This window comes from Dasypus novemcinctus, chromosome 27, assembly GCF_030445035.2.
Source record: "Dasypus novemcinctus isolate mDasNov1 chromosome 27, mDasNov1.1.hap2, whole genome shotgun sequence".
Lineage (NCBI taxonomy): Eukaryota > Metazoa > Chordata > Mammalia > Cingulata > Dasypodidae > Dasypus > Dasypus novemcinctus.
The window spans coordinates 9873557-9896902 of NC_080699.1; the positions used below are offsets into that span (position 1 = coordinate 9873557).

At 41.0% G+C, this 23346-nt stretch overlaps 1 protein-coding gene across 2 annotated transcripts in view; it reads right to left on the reverse strand.

Moving 5' to 3' along the window:
* The window catches only part of PDGFD (platelet derived growth factor D), a 232980-nt gene that overhangs the window by 49638 nt on the left and 159996 nt on the right, over positions 1-23346 (reverse strand). For both annotated transcript variants that reach the window (XM_004453274.5, XM_004453275.5), the window contains exon 3: positions 22852-23032. In XM_004453274.5, the coding sequence (XP_004453331.1) occupies positions 22852-23032 (181 nt within the window). The remainder of the gene's footprint in view (positions 1-22851; positions 23033-23346) is intronic.

Sequence of the window (23346 nt, forward strand, 5' to 3'; positions counted from 1 at the left end):
TTATTCTCAGACATAGTTAGGACACCTTCTGTTGAGTTATGGGGGGAGAATGGGGACAGGAGAGGAAGGGAGAATGACGGCTCAAAGCCAAAAAATACCAACTTAGCCACAACATCAAATAATGCAGGGTTAGAAAAGCGAGCCTCTGCTTTACTGGTACTTTCTCTGGGCTCCTTTCAGTTTTGCTCCTCTTCAGATGGGTCTAGCTAACCACTGCAGTCCCTATTCAGCAAAAGCATATATTAGGCTTCAGCAGGATAAACACAGAAATACATCTCCAAGTCTCCAGTGTTAAGTGGAAGATATTACCCTTTTAGGAGGAACAGCAACAAAAGACACCATAAACTTTTATAGAAGCTAAGAATATAAGGTAACAAGAGTCTTTGCTCTCCAGAGAACACTGCCTTATCTTCTGCCAAACTTCTTAGCTTACTGACGGGATGGAGAGCTGCTGATTTATTGTAAACATTAAAGAATACTGCTTTCTGGAACTGTTTTGGCCTGGCCTCCATTTTGTCTTAAAAAATAAAACAGAATGTTTAAATTGGATTTCTGATGCTCTAATACTACGAAGTAGACTGATTTTAAAATGGAACGCCATAAGCACAATAGCACTTCGAAGAAGCTTCTGCTTTTGTGATGCCCTCCAGAGCTCCAAACCATTAGGCAAAGTTCCCCAACATCCTTGAAACCTTAAGTGACTGCTTCCTCTTCTACGCCGTAGCCATAGCAGATACTCTCTGAGGTAACCATTCCCTCCAGACCTAATGGCGAGCTCTCATTCTCCCACCCTGCTGGACTGGGGAGCCTCTCTTCTGACACCCTTCTGGGGCTTCCAAACCATTGGTATTTTTAACATAATTCATAGAGTTAAAAACTCAAAAGCTCCAAAAGGGGTGCCACTCAGAGATGATCAGTATTGTCATTTTCTTGTGTATCCTTCTAAGGATTCTGTAGGCAAATACAGGTAAATTCATACAAGTATCTTTGAATTAAAGCCACCTCCTCTGAAACTCATGCCACTCAGTAATTATTCCCTGCTTTGGCCCTCTATGTTGCTACCCCTACTGAAGCCCGGTCACTTTCCCATCTTCACTAAGCACCACGGCATCTGAGTTCTTCTATTTCTCTCCACCTACTATTACCATCCTCCTGGATGATGTCACTGTCCACACAGAGAACACCTGTGGATGAGACCCTTTCACTCTTTCAACATTAATGCCCCTTCTTATCCACCCCACTTCAGCAACACCCTCTTAATCTGAGACCTGAAACTGCAGGGAGCACTTTGTGACCATGCCGTCTAAGGTCTTTGCTGTGACCCCTCCTTCTTCAACCTCACTGAGCCCTCCAACCACACAATCCCTCTAGGTTATCAGCTGTCTTTTGATCTTAGACCTCACAATTCATTGCTTTAAGTCCTTTCTTATTCAGATTCCTGTGACGGGTAAGCTCCTGGGTCACCTGGGCTAGGTTATGGTGTCCAGTCTGGCCAAGTAAGCATGGCCTGATTGTTACTGTGAAGGTACTGCGTCAATGAATTTGCAATTATTGGTTGTCCATTTCATCTACGGCTGACTGCCTCTGCCATCAGTAAGTGAGACTGCCTTCCACAACGAGGCAAGTCTCCTCAGCCAGTCAGCTGGTGATCTTAAAGCCAGAACTGAGGATTTCAGAAGTCAGAAAAGAATTCCTGCCTTTTCTTCAGACAGCCAGGTTCTCCTGGGGAATTCAGCTTCACCTTCAGCGAACTTTCAAGCTTGAGACCAGCCTCTTGGAATTCAGACTTGCTAAGTCCCATAGGTTTGGGAGCCAATTCCTATAATAAATCTCTTACATGTTTTGTTGCTTTTTTTCCTCTGGAGACCCTGACTACCACAACACCCTGCCACCTAGCTGCACTGTGGTACCCACTCTGCAAACACCCTGCCGTGGAGCAATCCAGTCATTCTCCAACATCTAGACTCCTTCATTTGGGTTTCTGCTGGAGAATAACTACAAATCCTATATATTGCATTGCTTTTTGTTGTTCTGCCTCTTCGCTCTCTCCTACTGCTTTTGTCCTGTAAAAATGTTTGATTCTCTAGCATCATAAAAAAATATTTCATTGTATATAATCTTCCTCTAGGTATCAATTTAAAAAAATCTGTGTCCCTTTACAGTGAAGATTGTTGTGATAATTTTGATTCATTCTTCATCCCAAGGCAAGCTGATTCTTATTCCACCACTCTGATGAAGAAACTCATTGATATTTTTAATAGTCTCTTAAATGCCAAAGCCAATGGATCCTTTTTAGCTTATGTTATACGCGACCTCTTTCTCATATTCAACCCTCTTTCCTACCTTGGCCTCTGTGATATCGTGCTCTCAGAGCTCTCCTTTTACGTCGCTATTTCTCATGAGGATTCCCTCCCTTTAATGTCTTCTTAAATATCAGGGTACCTCAGGATCTGATATTCTACGTGGCACCTGAGTAAACTCACTCACCCTGGCTTGAGTGATATTTAGACATGAACAATGCCCGAATCTATGTTCCAGGTCAGGATTTCTCTGTGGAGAACCAGATCATTTTGCCAAACTCCCGCTGAACACCTCTTATCGGATATCCCACTAGCACCTCAAACTCAACATGCCTAAAATGGAACTCATCAACTTCCCCACAAAATCTACCCATCCTCCTGTGTCCCCTTTTCTGTTCATCAACCTAATTGCATGAGATATATGGTGTAAGATTTACACCTAGGTGTAAGATATATATATCCACTTATGTGTCACACTAAAATATTCCCAAATCAATCACTAACTCCTTTGGGTTTTGCCTTCTTACTCTTTCAAGACCATGCCTTCTCCCGTATGCTTTTAATTCAGGAGGGCATTACATCCTGTTTTGATTTCTATAGTAGCCTCCTGACTGGTCTTACCTATTCTTGGCCATCTGCAATCCGTCCTCCATTGACTTGCCCTATTGGCCTTTAAAAGTAAAATAAAAACATGAAGTACTATTCCTGTGACTTCCAAGTCCCAAATCCCTCAGAGGTTCTGAACAATATGCAGTCTTTTGATAAGAACATTCAAACCTTCCGGATCTGGCTCCAATCTCCCTTTCCAACATCACTTCCAGTCAGTCATCACATTTCCCGAGGCTTTCAAAATTCCTTTATGCTTGATCAGCTCTCCTGAATTTGCATAGGTTGTTCCCCTTGCTTGGAAATTTCTTCCAACTCTTTCCCAATTAGCTAACTCCCTCTCATCATTTAGAACACGAAGGAAATCACTTCCTTTGGGAAGCATCATTAGGTCTGATGTAGCAGCTCTCTCCTCCGTGCTCCCAGAGTACACAAAGACTTTGGATGCGCCTGCTTTCACAGCAGCCAGGATGGTGCCGGGGACAAGTTAACCTCTCAGTAAATGCTTGAAGAATAAATGGGCTCCGAGGGGATGATGTAACTGCCCTTCTCAAATTCTTAACAAAAAGCCATTTTCCATCAGCTGGGGATTTAATTAGAAAGTTTAAAGATTACAGTTTCAGGAGTTCAATTCGTTTTTATGCCACCTTTATGCATAAGCATGGCTTAAAGTTAAAGGTTGGGTGAAGGGTTAAAGGTTATTTCTGTTTTTAAACATTTTTAAATGGGTCTATAAAGCCACTTTCCTGGCAGCAAGCCAAGAGCTGACATTTAGCTTTATCTCTAAAGGTATTTTTCTTCTTGGTAAGCTGTTAAGGTATTGCCCTTAGCAGGGACACTAGTAAGGTGGGGGAGCAGGTGACTAATTCGATTATTTTCAGGCTGTATGAAAGGATATGTTTTCTTTATTTCTGTCCTTTGATATATCAGAGCGCTACTCTTTTGGGTGATTTTTGAATTGAAATTTGAGAAATAGCAATGGTTCTCGTAGATTCAACTCTGCTAGCAGGGTAAAATATTTTAAAGTGTATTCACTACCCATATTTGGCTTAAGTTAAGAAGAAAAACATACATTCTAACAGCAATTAAATACATAGGTCCAATCACCAACAGTGGTTTTCACAGCAATGTTAGTTCTCGATTTGGAGAACACTAAAACTTGGCTTAAGTTAAGAAGAAAAACATACATTCTAACAGCAATTAAATACATAGGTCCAATCACCAACAGCGGTTTTCACAGCAACGTTAGTTCTCGATTTGGAGAACACTAAAACCTCAATGTTGTGAAAAGGAAGGAGCATGTACAAAACAAGTCATGGGTTGAACTGAGCGCCCCACAAAGTAGGTTTAGTCCTAACCCCTCGCACCTGTGAGTGTGGCCCTCTCTGGAAATAGGGTCTTTGCAGATGGGACGTTACAATGACGTCATGCTGAGGGTGGGCCCTAATCCTGGGGTCTTTATAAGTGGGGAATTTGGGCACAGAGGGAGAAGGCCAGGTGGTGGAGGCAGACTGGAGCAACCATCCACAAGCCAAGGAGTGCCAAGGGCCGATCACCAGCAACCACTGGAAGCGGGGAAATGGGCATGGACCAGTTTCTTCCCTGGAGCCTCCAGAAGGAGCCAGCCTATAACCACTTTGGTTTCAGACCTCTCATCCCAGAACTGAGGGAATAAACTTTGTTTTAAGCCCCAGTTTGCAGGAGTTACTTAAGGCAGTCCTATGAAATTAATACAACAGGAAATGTTGATATTAAAAAATGAAGCCTTAGGAATTCAAAGGACAGATATGAGTGATCATGCCTGATCAATGTGAAAGAAACAAAAAAGGTGGATGTGCTAAGTATGCACACTACACATTTCAGAGGGGATAAATTACGAGGAAGGTCCCTCAGTGACTTCAATACAGTTTATAATGTGCATGTATGGGGTCTTTGGGAGGCAGATTTAGTGAGGTACTTTAGAAATTCTTCACATGGAAATGTAGATATAACACTAGACATAGAACATCTCAGCACTCACAGAACATAGTCATTATGAAAGGATTTCTGTAAACATCAATCATAATTGATGAAAGGTGACTATTACAATATTTTCACACATACAGGAAGGGTAGGGAGGAAACGAGTTTTCATAAAAAGTTGGATGGTTTTTTTAATATCAGTGAAAAGAAAAGTGACTTCTTTACCTGAAATTTCAAAAGACAAAGTTCTCCTGTGAAATACATCAAGTGACAAAAAGCTATGGAGGGAAATGCTAGAATGCCTCGATGGTGCCGACATCCAAGTGTACCACAGTCCACGACTAGAAATCAATCTTCCAAGCTGTGAACGTGTTGGTAAAACGGGTATCAGATTAGCACCGCATTCTGGAAATTCTTTAATATAAGATGCTGACAAACTAAGGAAATCCTGACAAGAGCTGATTGGTTAATGGGCTGGGAAAATGACTTATGAGACAGGATTATAAGATTATAAAAACTAAATATATTGTTCATTGACTAAGGAATTAAGTACTCCATTTTCAGGATATACGAAATTTTTCAGACAGTGACTTAGGGGAATATGATACAAATTTCCAAGAATTCAAAATGCATCCCCATGAAGGGAAAGAATTGTTTAGGAGGCTCCCTGGGGGCATAACGAGAAGTTGGGGCATGGAATTGAATAAAAGAAAAGGTAGGCGCCATATCTATATTTTTCCCAGTAGTGATATCTATTATATTGTGGAATGGCCGTACAATGAAAGTCGTGGATAAGCCATCACGTAGGTCATTTCACACAAGAGTGGATGGATTATTCAAAGATATCTTTGGAAAGAAATTTAGCCTACTGATGTGATGGAGATTATAACGAATGACCCATGAGAGCTTTCCATTTCTGATTTTAGGAGTGTTGTGTGTTTTAACCAAGCACCTTTCTTCTACTGTGAAAATATTCATATCATGGCTTTGATTTTATTTTTATGATTTCAATCTCTTTTTGCTTTTATTTTTCTAAAAGTCCTTTGGTTTATAAATCCATTGGTTTGCCTGGGACATATTTTAAGAAAATCACATTTGTACTTAATATCCTGAGCTCTCTGTAGAAAACTGCTCTGAGGAAAACAATAAAAGCAGTTAGTAGTATTTTAATCCATTTTACAATGAATCCAGAAATGTGCGCATCCAACCTAAACTAGTAGCCCCTGAAAGCTGATGAGAAAGCAGAAAGAACATTTGTATTTTAGTTATTGCTATAAACCCCACATTAAAAAATTTCTCTTTAGCCATTTATAAATACAGAATTTCTCAACATTTTATTGAACTTCTACCCTTTTGTTTACAGGTATTTATAAATACTAATATTCTCTTACATGATAATTGTGAGTAGTAGATTAAAAGCAATGGATATAAAGAGAAGACATATTTGAGACTTTCTGTACATTGAAAATAGCTGCCTAATCATCTATGGTTATCTTGGTTATACAACATGCACATTATATTAAATATATACACACACACATACAAGAACATACCCTCTCCCTAGAAACTTATAGCTCATAAAATAAAATATTAGCTAAGTAAGAATTTATTATAAATTTCAACCAACTGCCAAAAACAAGACAGTAGGACGTTATCTTCATGTAATTTCTAAGGTTCCATCTCGTGTGGAAGATCCATGTAAATCTAATAAGGAGTTCTCCCACCTTAAAGCTGTTTCTTCACAATTATTAAAGCACCAAGAAATACTTTCTTTGTACAATTTACCACACCTCCAAGTACTTTGCTAATTATATCAATTTCAATTGCCCATGTTGGGAATGCTCACAGCAGGATTATAATACAGCATAAAGCAGGCTTACAGTGAGTTCTAGGAAAAGACCACAGGAATGAATGAACAGTGAAGGAGGTTGGGATTTGTGCACATTTCCTTTAGCTTTCTCTTACATGACATAATCCTGCCCATTTCCCTCCTTGTTTAAAGTATTAACAGGTCCTCTGTTGTTTCTTTCTCAAATCTCTGTCTTTAAAACACTTCAGGAAATCAGGAAGGTGACTTCAGGCAGTATGATTTATAAAAATGACACTGGGCAGAGTTTTCAAATAGGGAAATTTTGACATTGTGGGTTGGGTAATTCTTTAGTGGCGTAAGGAGAGGTGGGTAGTCTGTGTACTGCAGAATACTGACCAGCTTCCTTGGCCTCTACCTGCAAGGTGCCGGCAACACTGCCTCTCCCCACCCCACCCCATAATAAAATTCTACAAGAGGTATAGACAGGCTAATGCCTATGCCCAGAGAGGAGGTACCCTACAAACACTTACGGAGAATATACTAGTGGTAAGTTCTCACCTAATTCTATGAGTTAATGATGAGAGGTGGAATCAGGGGTTGCAAAGAGTAATACAGGTAAACCTAGAGTGATGAAAACATTTACTTACCAGAAGTCCACTAACTGGTAGCATAATTGAGAGTACAACACTTTCATTTCATGGACTATAAACTGTTCTCAACTGCAACAAGGGGATGTTGTACAGAGAATTCTAAAGGTTGCTTCCAGTTTTAAAATCTGTTCGTCTGTCTAGCATGATTGAACTAGTGAAAATCAAAGGAAACTTGGACGAAAGTCAGGAAAAACAACTCATTCACTTCATACACACACACACGGAGTGTAACATGCAAGGAATTGTACGCCAGGGGCTAGGAATACAAAAAAGAATGAAACATGACACTTGCTCTTGTGGAATTTTAGGGTTAGACCACTTGCAAACAATTAAGAGTCATGAGTTGTTAGAGGGGCATGGTAGCAGAACATGTATGGGATGGTAGTTGCATGCAGGAGAGAAGCTGGTCAGTTCTAACTGTGGGGCTGGATGAGGTAATGCCTGGTAGGGAGTTCTGAAAGGTCAGCAGGTAGATGATAACCTTGCACATCTTGGCATATCAGTCTCAGTAGCAGGACTCCTTACCTCTGATCTTGACAAGGACTCTGTAACTCTTTATCTGCAATTCAACTATGAGAAAACCCAGGCTTGGAAAGCTTGAAGGGGTCACTGAAGGTCCTACACTAAGCAGTGGAGCCTGGATTCAAATTCCAGAGCCTCTAGAGAGTGTCCTCTAAGAGAAGGAAGCTCACCTTTGCAGACCCTGTGGATAGGGTCTATCCTATACCCACCTGTTCTTGGAGGTATACTACGCTCAGCCTGGCTGGAGATGGGGTATGAGATGGGTCGGGTAAAGATAAAGCTAAGGGGCATACAGGGACAAGCCACAAGATATCCTGTGTGTCACGCTAGTGTTTGGACTTGCTTTTCTTCTACTGACCAAACCATACTGTGGTGGAATGATGACTAATCACAATGGCGGGACCTCAAAGTCCTGTGAAGTAGTGGCTCCTTCTGATGGAGTGGAGTCTGCCCATCCTTACGAGTGAAGGGACAGCAATTTTCTGTAGTTCAGTCATAACCCTCGTCCCATCCTACCTGATAATTACACTTGTTATTAATTATTTTTCAAAAGCTGCGCTAAGTCCCCCGTATCCCCCACAGTACCAAGCATACAGAAGGTTCTTCATAATTATTTGTTGAATTAGCCACTCAAACCCCTCTTGGCAGTTACAGTGTATGAATATAAATAGACGAATAAAGTAACATATGTATTACTTCATTCTATTTTGACTAAAGTGGACCAAGTGTGTCTAGAATGGCCCTTGATGGCAGTCCTTCACCTATAAAAGGAGAGGAGGACTGGTGGGCCTCTTACCACATATTTTGTATTCTAGGGTAATGGCTGTATTGTGCATACAGAGATTCTTCCTTTAAAAAATATGGCTACTGAGGTCACCAGTCTAAATTATAAAGGGAGATAGTTTCGAAATCTGTTCAGAAGCCATAAAAACAAAGGTTGTAGGTTTACTAGAAAGGGGGAGAAACTGACACTGTACAGCAAGAGCATCAGAGAGATGCCCATGCACCTCCACGCACCAGAGAGGAGGGGGCAGGGCACCCTGCCACCTCACCCACTGCTGCCCCCATCCTAAAGGGCATCCTTCTCACTGCCAACAGTGGGAAGAGGGGCACTGTTGGGTGTGTTTTCTCTGTCTAAGCAAACGTCTTTAATAGCAAAATTGAAGAACTCTTCCCTTAATTGTAGGAAGGCACAATGGTGTCTTCAAAATGAAATCTGGCTTACTGAGAGAGGAAAACGGACCAAGCATGGGGCTGGGACTGCTTTCCTTTCTTTTTCCATGAACATATCAAAATTGAATATTGTCTTTCCAAGTGGCCACCCTAAGTACCCCCTTTTCCCAAAACTACCACACAGAAAATTAGTTGATGACTCACGTTCACTAGAACACTTTTTGATTTGAAGGCAGTATGGAAGTAAAAGAGCTCATTAATTAGGAGGTCACTTTTTATGAGGCTGAGGTATGTTTACCACTGATTTAAAGCGTGAACTCACTGAGGGAAACAATGCAGCCCACTGAGCTTTTTTTCCCCCTTAATCCCCTGCCATGCTGTTTTTGCTGTCTGTGTCGATTCACTGTGTGATCTTCTGTATCTATTTCTCGTCGTTCTCCTCTAGGATTCACTGGGATGTGATCCTGGGGACCTCTGATGTGGAAAGAGGTTCCCTGACAATTGCGCCACCTCAGCTCCTGGTTTCTGCTACGCTTTACCTTGACTCTCCCTTTCATCTCTCTTTTGTTGCATCATCATCTTGCTGCATGACTCACTTGCACAGGTACTGGCTCACTGCATGGGGTATGGGCTTGCTGCATAGGCACTTGGCTCACTGCACAGGTACTCATGCGGGCACTCATGTAAGCACTCGGCTTGCTATGTGGGCGCTCATGTGGGCATGTGGTTCACCACGTGGGCACTTGACTCACCACATGGGTACCTACTTGGGCCCTAAGCTTGCCAGAGGCACTTGGCTCACTGGGTGGGCACTTGGCTCACTGCATGAGCACTAGGCTCGCCACGCAGGCACTGCCTTGCTGCATGGGTATACTTTCTCTTCTTTTTCACCAGGAGGCCCCAGGGATTGAACCCAGGTTTTCCCATATGGTAGGCAGAGGTCTTATCACTTGAACCATATCCGCTTTCCAGACCACTGAGCTTTTATGTGGAATTGAGAAGCACACCCAGTGAGTTGTTACAATAACTCAAAACTCTGTGGGATGTTTATATTTTACAAAGTGCTTCCCCATATCTTATCTCATCCACTTCTACTCTGCACTTGGTACATAGGAGGTACTTAGAAATGTTCCTATTTGGCGTTCCAGAAGCTAACTGAACATAAACATTAATTCATTTAGGAACATTTGCTGAGTAACTATTTGCATGTTACTGTACCAAGTGCTGGGGTCAGGCAGTGGACACAAGATAATTAAGGCTTGTCATTGCCTCTGAAGTGTTACCAGTCTAATGACACCTAAACAAGAAATGTTAACACAAAAACACAAAACATAAGTGCAATGGGGGGTAGAAGATGGGAGGAGGTTGGGTTGCTATGGTCAGAGGATGGGATGACTTTTGAGACTTTGTTTATAAATTAAGAATTCTTAGCAAGGGAAGTAGTTCTTAACAGGACAGCACAACAGAACCAGCTGAGGTGCTTTTTAAAATAGAGGTTTGCAGGTTCCACTCCAAGAGATTCTGAGTGGTTAAGTCTGGGATAAGTTATGGGCTTCTATATTTTAAAAAAGTTCTGTGGGTGGTTCTAAGGCAAACACGTGGTGAAGAATCATTTTCCTGGGATTGTGAGGCTTCACGCTGCTGAAACCATACTCTATAGCTTATGCCTGAAATGCCTTCCCTTTGGCTTTAGACTTTATCACCTTTAAATGCAAATAACTTGGGATGGCTAAGGTTTTAAGTAATTTTCAGGGAATATTTTGTTCCTTCTGCTTGAATTTGAATGTTTCCCAACCTCTTCCTTGAGCTAGTTACTCTTCCTCTCTGACCACCTTCTTTTCCCCTCAGGCACATTTCCTTTTTCTTGTCCCCTCATTACTCCTCAGTTTGCACTTGACTCTCTGGGGAGCAGACAAATCCACAAAAATGGATGTAGACTGAAACAAAGAACTAATTTACAGCGTGGTCTACAGGAACTATCTTCTAGTTGTTTGGGTTTTTGATTTTAGGAAAGACCTTCTGGGCATTTGGTGAGGATGAGACTGGACTGGGTCAGAATTGTAGGTGATTGCAAGAGGAAACTGGTGGCACAGAAAAATAAGATCTGCTTTACATTGTCTGCAACTGGCCTTAGAAATAACCATTTTATTTAAATATTGATGCATAGTATAAATTTTGTTTTGCACAAGGGATGCTCTTACAAAAGGCTCTGAAGAACATGGCATCATTTACAGTTGTTTATTCTAACAAATCGTATCATTAAATCAAAATAAGGTATTGGTCTGAAAATTTAATTTATGACTCTGCCTTTGTTGCTCTGATTTTTCTTCAGAAATGATTTTTTGGTTAAGACTATATTTGTATTTTTTAACTACAACAACGAAAAAAACTTCTTCCCTTTCTAGGTTATCCTTCATGACTAAATGAAATAATTTTACATTAGATATTCATATTTCTTTTCTGTCTGCTATAAAGATATTCATTATAAATATTAAAATACCAAGGTTTTAATATCTTTTTCTCCTAGAAAAAATAGCTGGTTTTAGCATTTCAGAGAAAAATATGGCAGAAGGTCACATCAAGTACCTGCTGCCTTAAACAACTATACTCTTTCAGAGACCTGTCTTTGAGCAAAATGAACATTAAGGACTTCTTACACAGTGTTTTATAGAATTAAATGAGGAATGAATGCTCTTCTACAGTAATGACATCAAGGAACTTCTCAAATCCAAATGTACAATTAACATTGGAACCTTGATATTAATATTTCAAGATATTTTCGTGAACAGCTCAAGAAGAACTAAGAGAAGGTCCAGCTAAAGTAGTATAGCTGAACAGTTAAGGCTTTTGGCTCCTGGTCTTCCCAAAACTTAGGGCTATGTGTCTCCAACAGAGACCTGGAATCCCAATGAATCACTGCTCGTAGTCCCCTCACTCTAAGTCTAATGGGCCCCCAGTGTTCAGCTGTTTCTAGAACCTCTTCAGGACTGGGATGTACCTAATTTGATTTGAACCCTCTGAAGATACTGTAATGATGAATTTTAAAAATTCCATCTACCGAACCCATATATTTTAAATATAATCCTCAAAGATCCCTATAATGCCAGTGAATCCTTTCCATTTCACAAAGAAGAAATGGCAGCTTGGAGAGTTTAAGTGACTTGTACCAGGCCTCACAGATGATACACAGATTTGAACTTGAGTGCTTCTGACTCATCCATCCTCCAAACTGTACACAAAACCTTAACAAAGCAAATGATTCCCAGAGCTTCTTAAAAACCTGCACAGTTCCTCAGGCATCAGAGAAGTCTCTGTGGACTATCAGAGGTCCGCAGATACCTCTCGGCAACCATGAAGAGGCCCTGAGACTGTCAAGGCAGCCGTGCTCGTCAGGAGGACAGGCAGCGCAGTAGCTGCATCACCAGAGGACCCAGATCAGGGCTGCTATGATGACACCACTACACAGTCTGGTCTAGGCTGTTAATTGGTAAGTTATTTGCCTCCATGAGGTTCAAAGGTAGCAGCGATGGAGTTTGGGAATTAGAATGCCTGGTTATGTGCTGACTTTCTATTCCACAGTTCCCCTGACGTCTGACTCCTGGCCTGACTCCTATCTCCATTCTCACCCCCAAACCCTCCAATGACTGCCAGGTTCTGGAACAAAGGAGCTATGGTCCACTGGCCTGCTGGTATGCAGGAAACATGCAAGTGAGAGGAAGCAAGTCTTGTTGGTCTTAAGTCTGGAAAACATAGCCCATGGTCTGTTAGTATAGTTTTTTTCTTTTTTCTTTATCATCAGGGCTTGCTTGTCATTGCATTCCCTACATAGTATGAGATGTTTCATAGGTACCCAATGAAAATTTACTGATTTAGCTCAAATATCTTTGAGACTTTCTAGAGACCATGGCCCTGTAGGAGTAAGAGTCCCTGTCCTCAAGGAGCAGTCACTGTAAGAGAGACAGTGAGACATGTGCACAGGGTTATATGCATGGAAAAAAGATGAAAAGATGAAAGAAAGGTGCCCATACAGTCACGGTGGTTGTGTGCGAGTGAGAGAGGCTATGGATGAATGTATTTCCCTCCCTCCCTCCCTTTCCTCCCTCCCTCCTTCCTTCTTCCTTCTCCCTCCCTCCCTTCCTTTTTTCCCTTTTCTGTACATTTCTAAAGAGCAATCTGGGTGCCGGATGAAGGGAAACAGTATATGGGAAGACAAGAAGCATTTTTTACACAAACATAACTTTGACAGGCAGTGGAGGGATGGGATTCTTGAGGATATAAAATGTGAAAATTGTCAGAACTGGAGAAGGCAAGTCATGACATAACTGGGCCATCACAGACTAATGATATTTGTCTGGACTGAAGAATATGTGTAGAGGAGTGTGGCAGTTTGATATTATTTATGAATTCTAAAAACAGATATTGGATTATGTTTGTAAACTGGTCTGTTCCTCTGGACACATTAGATTGTATTAGATTCAGAGGTTTCATTTTCACTTGATTAAATTATGATTAAGGCTTTGATTCGGCCATGGCAGTAGGATGTTGAGTCCCTGTCCACCAAGAGAAAACTACATGGCAGTGAGGAGAGTTTTAGTTTTGATCCTGGAACCCTAGGAAGTAAATACACAGAGAAGAAGAACAGAAAGGAAGAGAGAAAACTTGTTAGACATGGCAGAGGCCCTGGGAAGAGAATGAGCTTGATAGTCAAAAGCTGACCTTGTGAAAAGAGAAGAGCAGCTGAGCCCAGAAAGAACTGAGGATGTTGTCTTCAGTTCACTGTACTGGGGGGGGGGGGGGATTGAGACTCTACCCCAAAGATTAGGTAAAGTGTGGCCATTACCCCAACACTCTTGCAGGGTAAGGTCTGGAGCTTGGTCACCACCCAGATACTTGATGAGGGTAGAACCAAGAAAATGGCCATTGGGCAAGCCTGTGGAAAGGGTGGGTCCCCATGAGGCCCCAGGGAGAAGAAACCATCATCTTGAGAATGACTCTCAGACTTTTGACATCTAATGAAGTATGTCCTGCAGGTTTATGGAATTGTAGAGGACCCAAAACTCCTGTTTCCCTCTCAGTTTCTCGTTATGGTAATACAAATATTTATCCTTTGTCCATTTGTATATTGTAAGAAGATAAATGGTTTTGTAAGTTTCAGAGAGCTACAGCCAGATGGGAATTTGCCCCAAGGCAAAGTATTTCTATTAACTGATTGTGATGTGATTTTGTACTTAGCATTATTATTAAGTTTTTTTTGAATATTGTAATGTCTTTTTAGAATCCAGAGGGTGGAGTGTGGCAACTTGGCATGGTTTATGCATTCTAAAATTAGGTACTGGATTTTGTTTGTAAACTGGTCTGTTCCTCTGGGTGTACTAGATTGTACTAGGTTCAGAGGTTTCACTTTTCCTTGGTTAAGATTGGGGTTTTAATTCAGCCACATCGGTAGGACGTTGAGTCCCTACCCTTGTGGGTAGGGACGCACAGAGAAAACGATATGGCAGAGGAGAGAGTTTGAGTTTGATCCTGGAGCCCTGGGATGTAAATACACAGAGAATCAGACACGTGGGAATAGAGAGGAAGCTCCATTAGACATGGCAGAAGTTCCAGGAAGAGAATGAGTCTGATAGTCTAGAGCTGACCTTGTGAAGAGAGCAGAGCAGCTAAACCCAGAAAGGAATGAGCTCTGGGGAAAGAGAAAAGCCTTTTATTAACTGCAGCTGAGAATGGAAGGAGCTGGGACCAAGGAGCCTTAGGAGGAAGAGGAAGGCTGAACTCTCAAGGAGACTGGCTGCCATCTTGCACCAACACATGGTAACAGACTTTGGTGAGGGAAGTAACTTATGCTTTATGGCCTGGTAACTTGAGGCTTCTACCCCAAGTAAATACCCTTTATAAAAGTCAACAGAGTTCTGGTACTTTGCATCAGCACCACTTTGGCTGACTAATACAAGGAGAAAAGGGAACTGAAGCTGGAATGTTAGGCTGGGGTCAGAACATGCAAGGCTCTCTGAATCAGAGTGAGGTTACTTGAACATTATTCCCCAGGAAACTGGGTGTCACCCACGATTTTTCAGCTGGAAAGTGATATAATCCCAGCTCTGCTTGAGCTGGCAGCCATGTGCAGGCTGAATGAAGGCAGGAGAGGAGGAAGGGGGACTGACCAGGAAGCAATGATTGCTTGATTATTAATTCATGTAGCACTTTCTCAGAAAAGGCACCAAGACTTTTCAGTCTCGCTTTTTGACTTTTTTTTGGTCTGTCTTGTTCCTATTTTCAATTGTGAAATGAGAGAAGAGTCACTTTGAATCTGTAGCTCAATTTTCTCACAGGTAAAAGAAGCAATGTCGAGTGGAGGTCAGCCTTCGTCGCTCCCATGTCGGCCACTGATGAAGGAAGCATTAAGGAGTAGCTGCTTTCAAGACTGCATTGAGTCCTGTCTATGTGACTGGTTTCTAATTCCTTTGTTCACGTGGGACACTGGAGTGTCCCCAAAGTTCTTGGAATCTTTAGCTTCCCAGTTAGAATGGCTGATCCTTAAGAGAAAAGAGCAGGTTTGCTAGTTCTACCTAGACCAAGTCGAGGGCAGGACTGGGTTCCCAAGGAGTTATCAAAGATGACAGAATAAAAAACAAAAACAAAAACCTAAAACTCACTTGGGGCTTGGACCCTTCATGGCACGTGGTTCTTTGTTAGCTCTTTCATAGACAGAAACCTTTCTCCATAGTCCTGTCTTAGCCCACACACAGGGGGGCATGGCCAAATATTTTTGGGCTCCCTTCACACACTCCCTCCCCTCATCCCTTCTTCCACCCTCCCTCCTCACTTCCCCACTTCTCTCTTGGATGCCTGCTTCTGGCATCAAGCACTGGGAAGGGCCATGGCTCTCTGTTACTTCCTGGGTCCATCTGCCAAGCCTCTTCCAGTCGGCCCTCCTCACTCGCAATCCTGCATGTTCATGACTAGTCTGGGAACAGACCTGTGTTCTCCATCCAGCAGGTGAGGGGTGTAAGTGTACGCTATGGCTGAGTTATAGACCTAAGGTCTCTCACAAGAGCCCCTGCACCTGGATTTGCACCACAATTATAGTACACCTCCACTCTGGCTTTGGGCCCCAGCCAAGTTCTCTACTCTAGTTTTACAGAAGAGGCCTGAGCTTTGGCATTTCTTGGACCACCATTAATCAAGCTGTCACTCTGATGACCTTTTGGCTTCTTGTATCTTTTCTACCAGCTTGAATAGAGAAAGGGTAGGAAGTCGTAAGTACCTTTACCCCACAGCACTCTGCATGAACTAACTGGGATATTCTGGAACACCTGGCTTTCTCTTGCCTTTGTGTTTTGATTAGGCAATGCCCTCTTCTAGGGATGCGCCCCCCTCTGTAACCCAGCCCAGCAGTCCCCATCTTTGGGAGCTTAAGTATCCTTCTTTCTCGTGTGCCTGAAATACTTCGGGCACATTTTATCACTGCATTTCACACTGTTTCATAATTGTGTGCCTTTCTCCTCCACAGAACTGTCATTTTCTTCTTATCCAAAGTGAATTCTGAGAAATATTGTTGAATTTATAAGTGAACAGTAGGGGGAGATATTTTTACTGAGGTTGGCGTCTTCACAGCTCTTTTATGAAATACTGCCCTGTTTTAGGCATATTTTAAATATGCAAGCCATTTTCTAATACAGATAAATAGCTTTTTCCTCTCCCATTTTCTCACTCTCCAACTCTCCTAAAATGTTAATATAACAAATACACAGTTACAGATAAGAGGTTATATGTACATAGAGAGGCACAGTCATCTAAAACCGCCACATCTTTTTGGCTTTGAAAGATAAAAGTTTACTTATGGCTGTCCATATACTTAAACTCTAGGGAAACGGGATTTCAGACCGCCCAAGAGTCATTAAACAGCAAACCTCTCAAAGTGGAAAATGTATTTTCAGCACTTGGGGAGTCATCTGCTCAGATTTATGAGGAAAACTAATTACAAAGGTAAATACAATTTCAAACATGGCTTGTGTCAAAAAGGACTAGTCAACAGAGAAGAAAACATTCCAGAAGCCGGATACCATGGGTAAGCAATGTGTGCGGGGGTCTCAACTGCTTCTCTGGGGTCACAAGACAGCACGGATGAGATTCAGGGGATTCATTAACCCCTTGAAATGTATGCACAAATTCGGATATATTTTTTTTCTTTGGAGAGGGTCCACAACTTCCATATCTTATGGACAAGGAGATACCTGTGAGCTCAGCTGGACCATCTCCTGACCTAACCTGGTTCATTGCCTCATTTGTAAAAGTACTTAAACTGTGTTTATCACATCAGATGTAACATAAGAGGGCTGGCCTAGACTCTAGATCTCTAAATCGTTGCAGCTCTAAATTTTCTGTTTTTCCTAAACCAGTCTTCACGGGGATGCTTTATTGCATGGTTTGGTATTAGCAGGTTATTTACGGCATGCCAGGCACTGTGTTAAACATGTCACATGCACTGCCTCTTGCATTCAGTCCTCACAGTGACACAACAGGCTAGATACTCGTAATTCTACCAAGACTGCAATCACCATATAATAAATTCTATGAGGATAAGAACTTGTCTGTTCTATTCACTCCCCCTCCTCCTCCTTCCTCTCCTCTGCCTACCATCCACTTCCCCTCCTCCTACTCCATCCTTCTCTTTCCTGTCTGTCTCCATCTTCTTCTATTTAAGAAGAATTATTTGTAATGCAAAACCATATTGTTTCATGGAGTTTTAATCTCAAGGGAAATCTTAACTGCATCACCTGATGTTAATTCAAGATGTGGCGATACACAATTAACCATCTGACAAAATTGCTTTTTTGTTTTAGGAAGAGTTTTTAATAGGAATTAGCAAATTTCAACTTATATAATAAACTAGACTTTAGTAATAAAAGAGGAAATTTTTTGAACTTTCAAACAACTTCAATTTTTATTTCTGAATTAAAAAGAATAAAATGTACCTTACATTAAATACCCATATAAATAAAAGGAAATTTCTCATATTTTTTACAAAGTACAACAAAATGTTTCTACTCTGTATGAAGAAAGTGAATATGGTCAAAGGTGTACATACATATGCACACACTGATAGCTGGGCTGCTTTTATAAGACTGACAGACTCATTTGCCATTTTGTCACTTGATATGCCAATAACATCAGTTGTACTGAAAAGAATGATAGCAACAGATACTTGAGTAATTAGGCAGAATGTTACAAAAATTACCTAATTTTATCCTTTTCACCTAAAGAAAGGCACAATTATCACCATTTCACAGAGGAAAGAACTGAGGTTTGGGCCAGTTAGCAGCAGAGCTGAAGTCCACACTTAGGCCAGTCCAGGTCTCTGGACACCACCCACTGGGAGCCTTGTAGTGGAGACCTTTCCAATAACCTCTGTAGAAGTCTTCAAGAAAAGATTCCTAATCATCCATTCCTCCATTCACTCATTTCCAAACAGGATTTGAAGTGGGAGATTCTAATATATTTAGATAATCACATCTTAATATCAAGTGTCTGATAATCCCATCCTTTGAAGGCATCTATTCTCCACAATGGAGTGAAATTAGAAAAGAAGGCTGAGCAGAAAAGCAAGAGAAGGAACTAGGCAGTTCTTTTTTATGCATACGTTTTCTCAGGAAAGAGTCAATTTAACAAACACACAGTCTAGCCATGTATAATGCACCGTGTAGAATACACATAGGAATACGATACCCTGCTATAACTGTTTGGCATTGTTTATGAATTCCAAAAAGAGATACTGGATTGTGTTTGTAAACTGGTCTGTTCCTCTGGGCATATTAGATTGTATTAGATTCAGAGGTTTCACTTTTACTTGACTAAATTATGATTAAGGTTTTGATTTGGCCATGTCAGGAGGATGTCGAGACCCCCAACCCCACTCAGTGGGGGGGACTCACAGAGAAAACTACACAGCAGAAAGAGTTTGAATTTTGAAGCTGGAACTCCAGGAAGTAAATATACAGAAGAACACAGGAATAGAGACAGCTCTATAGATACAGCAGAGGCCCCAGGAAGAGAGAGAGCCTGATAGTCTACAGCTGACCTTGTGGAGAGACCAGAGCAGTTGAGTCTGGGAAGAAAGGAGCCCCAGGAGAGAGACGAACTTTATGGCAGCCTACAGCTGAGAAGAGAAGAAGCTGGGACTACAGAGGAAGAGGAAGGCTGGGCCCTTGCAGAGACCGTCAGGCATCTTGCTCCAACACATAGCAATAGACTTTGGTGAGGGAAGTAATTTACTCCTTATGGGCTGGTAACTGTAAGATTCTACCCCAAATAAATGACCTTTGTAAAAGCCAACAGAGTTCTGGTACTTCGCATCAGCATCCCTTTGGCTGACTAATACACCTGCCCTCGAGGAACTCATCTCCATTTATCTGATGCCACAGATCTGGGTGTGTGGCTTTTGAGGAAACTGTCTTCATATGATTCTTGCTTCACAGGGAAAGAAGATCATATATCAGAAAGGTTGTTTTGGTTCAATATGAGGATAAAACTTTCCTTGTGGCTGTCTATATCCTTGAACTCTAGATGAGCTGGAATTCAGGCTGCACAAGTGTCACTAAACAGCAAACCTCTCAAAGCAGAAAATGTGTTTGCTCAGCACTTGGGGAGTCATCTGCTCAGATTTATGAGGAAAACTAATTACAAAGGTAAATACAATTTCAAACAAGGCTGTGTTAAAAAGGACTAGTCAACAGAGAAGAAAACGTTTCAGAAGCTGGATACCATGGGGAAGCAATTTGTGGGGGTCTTAACTGCTTCTCTGTGTTCATAAGACAGCATGGATGAGATTCAGGGGGTTCATGAACTCCTTAATTAGTGATGGTAAAACACACGGTCATTATCACCGTCAGATGTGAACATTTACTAAGCATTACCTTTAAAAATCTCATGCCAACGCAAACTAGTATCACCATTTTACAGACGTGAAAACCAAAGGGTAAGAAATTTGTTCAATATTGCATCATTATTAACTGGTGAAACCTGACTCAATCCAGAGTTTGCTTCACCATGAAGTTCTGGCCCTAACCATGAGGCTCTTCTGCCTTGCACTGAGAGGAGACTGTGATCAAGGTGGTAAAAGAGGTATAGGCTTGAATTCCAAGAAAATTAAAACTGTAATATTAGAATCATTCCCAACCAAAAATATGTGATTTTTGTGTGTGTGTTAACCATTATTTCCCACATTTTGTTGGAATGAAAAATGGAATGAAAATACACTCTGGGTTATTTTATTCCAGAAAAGGAATGAGCCTGACACAAATCACAGATTTAATTTTAGTGGAGTGGGCTCTTGGGGTGCTGGGCACCTACTACACACAGCTTCAGGGGAAATCCTTGATACTGGAGAGCCCCAGAGGTTACAGACTTCCATGGAGGTGAAAAGAAGTTACTTGCCATTTCTCAAGAGCATTTGGACTCCTCGGGAACTACTCTAAGGCCCAGTTTCCCTAGTACCTACAATTCCTTGAAGCAGGGGTTGTAAAACAGCCCCTACATGTCTACTGAGCCCCTAGATGTTTTGAGAGCCTGCATTGCATTTTAAAGATCATAACTTAAATACTCTCAAAAAGGGTTTAAACCCCTCTGCTTCCCTATTAACTTCTACCTGGCCCACTTTGTGTGAACAAACTCAATCCCTCGTAGCATTTGAAAATGTAAGCCCTGCTCTAAAGTCTCCCCAAGCAAAAATTAAACATGAATAAAGCAACCTTCCAATATGTGATCTTCTATCCCTGTGAAGCAAGAATTAAATGGAGGACAGTTTCCTTAAAAGGCACACACACCCTGATCTGTGGCATCTCTACAGACCTCAAGTTAATGTAAGCGCTTTCTACTTCTCGGAATTTAGCCACAGGAGCAAGGTGGCTTTAGTTGACCATGTTTAATCCTAGAAGCGAATGTGAGGTGGGAGAGGGGGGCCTGGGCTATTCTCAATGAATGTGGACCAAGATGCTGGTAGGGGTTACTCAAAAAAATTAAAACTGTTATAAATATCATCATCTATAAGAAAGACAATTGAATGTACTGGGTGGAGGTGAATGAGGGAGTGGGTGAGCATAATGATGTCCAAGAGTCTACGTTCCAAATGATAGAAGCTGCCCAACGACCCACTGAACACTGGCTAGGAGAAAAGTGAGGAGCCTACACCCTAATCTAAATCACCTCCAACAGGAGTAGTCCTTTACCCCTTTCTCTCTGAACCCACACTTGTCTTCTACAAAAAGAGCTTTTTTACCTTAAAGACATTGTGCTAGTGTGAGGGTGAATCTGAATTATGGGCCATTCGACTTAGTCATAACCAAAGTGTCACAGAAAGTATATATATCAGCAATAATGTCGGCTCTTTTAAGGGTGCAAAAATGGTCCTTTGCTAAGCCTATTCATCTCCATTCCAACATGCCAAACCTACTTCATCCATGAACAATTGTGAAGAGATGCATCACTGAACACTTTAAAGATGAAGAAATGTAGAACCTGAAGGCTCATGCTTTTCATTTTAAAGCTGATCAGCATTGCATGAGTTCGCAATAATGTAATCATGCTTGATGGGTTATTCTTCAATTAAAACTGGAACCAATGTCACTGATGCCACTTTTTCATTTACAATGTTCTGATGCAGAATTCACTTAGTGTTTAATAACTCACCACACCACAATGCAAAAAATAAATTAGATAAAAAGGGGGGATTTTTCCTATTCTAAACTTGATTCATATGAAGAAAAATTTTTAAAAAATTAAATTGCCACCATTTATAGCCTCATGTTCTCTTTCGGTATTGATATTTTGAAAAGAAATATAGACTATTAAGGGTGAAATTTTCCAGCAGTAAAAAAAGCAGTACCCCATGAAGAGTTGAAGCTTGAGGGTATTTAAGATAATTTACAGGCAAAGTTAATCCCTTTGCTTCCACAGGCTTAACCTATGGTACCCAGTACTTCTACTGTCTTATCAGCCATCATTCTCCGTGGCTATTGCCTTCTGATTGTTTTTCATCTCCACCCGTGCATAAGCTCTGTGAGGCAGAAATACCATGTAGTCTTTTTATATGCTGCATCTATTAGAGTGTCTGACAAAGAGAAGGAACTTAATACTGCTTTATTAATGAATGAACAAGGAAAGCAGATACATGTCTGCATGTGAACCAACAACCAGACTTTACTACAAGGTAGATTTTGGTTCCACATGAGGTTGGTATTTGTCTAACGGTCTAATGATGGAAATGGCTTCCGAGGTGTTTAAGGAATGGTGAAATCACAAATAAGCTAGGGGACAATACACAGGATTCATACTCTGGGTCCTGAGTTGGACCGTGAGGTCTTTAATATGCTTGCCAAGCCCGAGGCTCTATGACTGTAACACGGACCCTTCTAGAGTCACAATTTAAACTAAAATTCTCAGGTCTCTTTTCTGCAATTGGAATTCCATAGATGGCTTTTCAAATCAAAGAATTATTATTTTAACTTTAAAAATCATCAAAGAAATGTTCTCAAACCATTACTTTTTAAAATTCCCACATACCTTCAAGTTGAATCAAAGGTAACTTGGTTTTGCTTTACTAGAAGCTTTCTCTCAAAATGTGTTGGACCAAGAGTTGACTTAATGAATCCAAAATGGTATTCCTTACTAAAGAAGACTTAAATATTTAGGCCATAAAGTAGGAACAATCCATGCCATAAGGAATTAATAAAGTTCATTTACTCTTACACCGTTGTATTTAATCATAGAAAATGATCTCCATACTTCATGAAACCAGTGTCTGCTTTTAATCATGGGATGGCTAATCTACTTACCACAGAAGAATAATAAATCTTGAATCCAGGTTTAGCCACAATGTAGTCATCAGATTTGAATGTTATTTTAATTTGGTTTGTTCTTGATGTTATTCTTGGAGGAACTTCCTTATGTCCACACCATCGTCCTCTAATAACAGTACTGGTTTCAGATATATCTTCAACTTCCACAAAGTCATACCTAGGATCAATTCAACATAAATCAACATGCTTTGATGAAGTAGACTTTAAAATTTATATTTTTCTGAGAAGTTAAAACTAACATATATGATTTCTTATGCCCTACCATCTGATGTGGAAATTATAACCTACAGAAATGTGAAAAGGAAAGCTAGGTTTTGGACTAGGTTTTCTGAATTCCAAATTCAACAATCTATTCTAAGAGAAACCTTATAGACATTTACCCACTACTATTCCCAAATCATCAATAACTGAAATGGGCTAACTCCTGATTTTTTTCCTGGCAAAAATTAACTGTTGGCATATTTTAGGAGA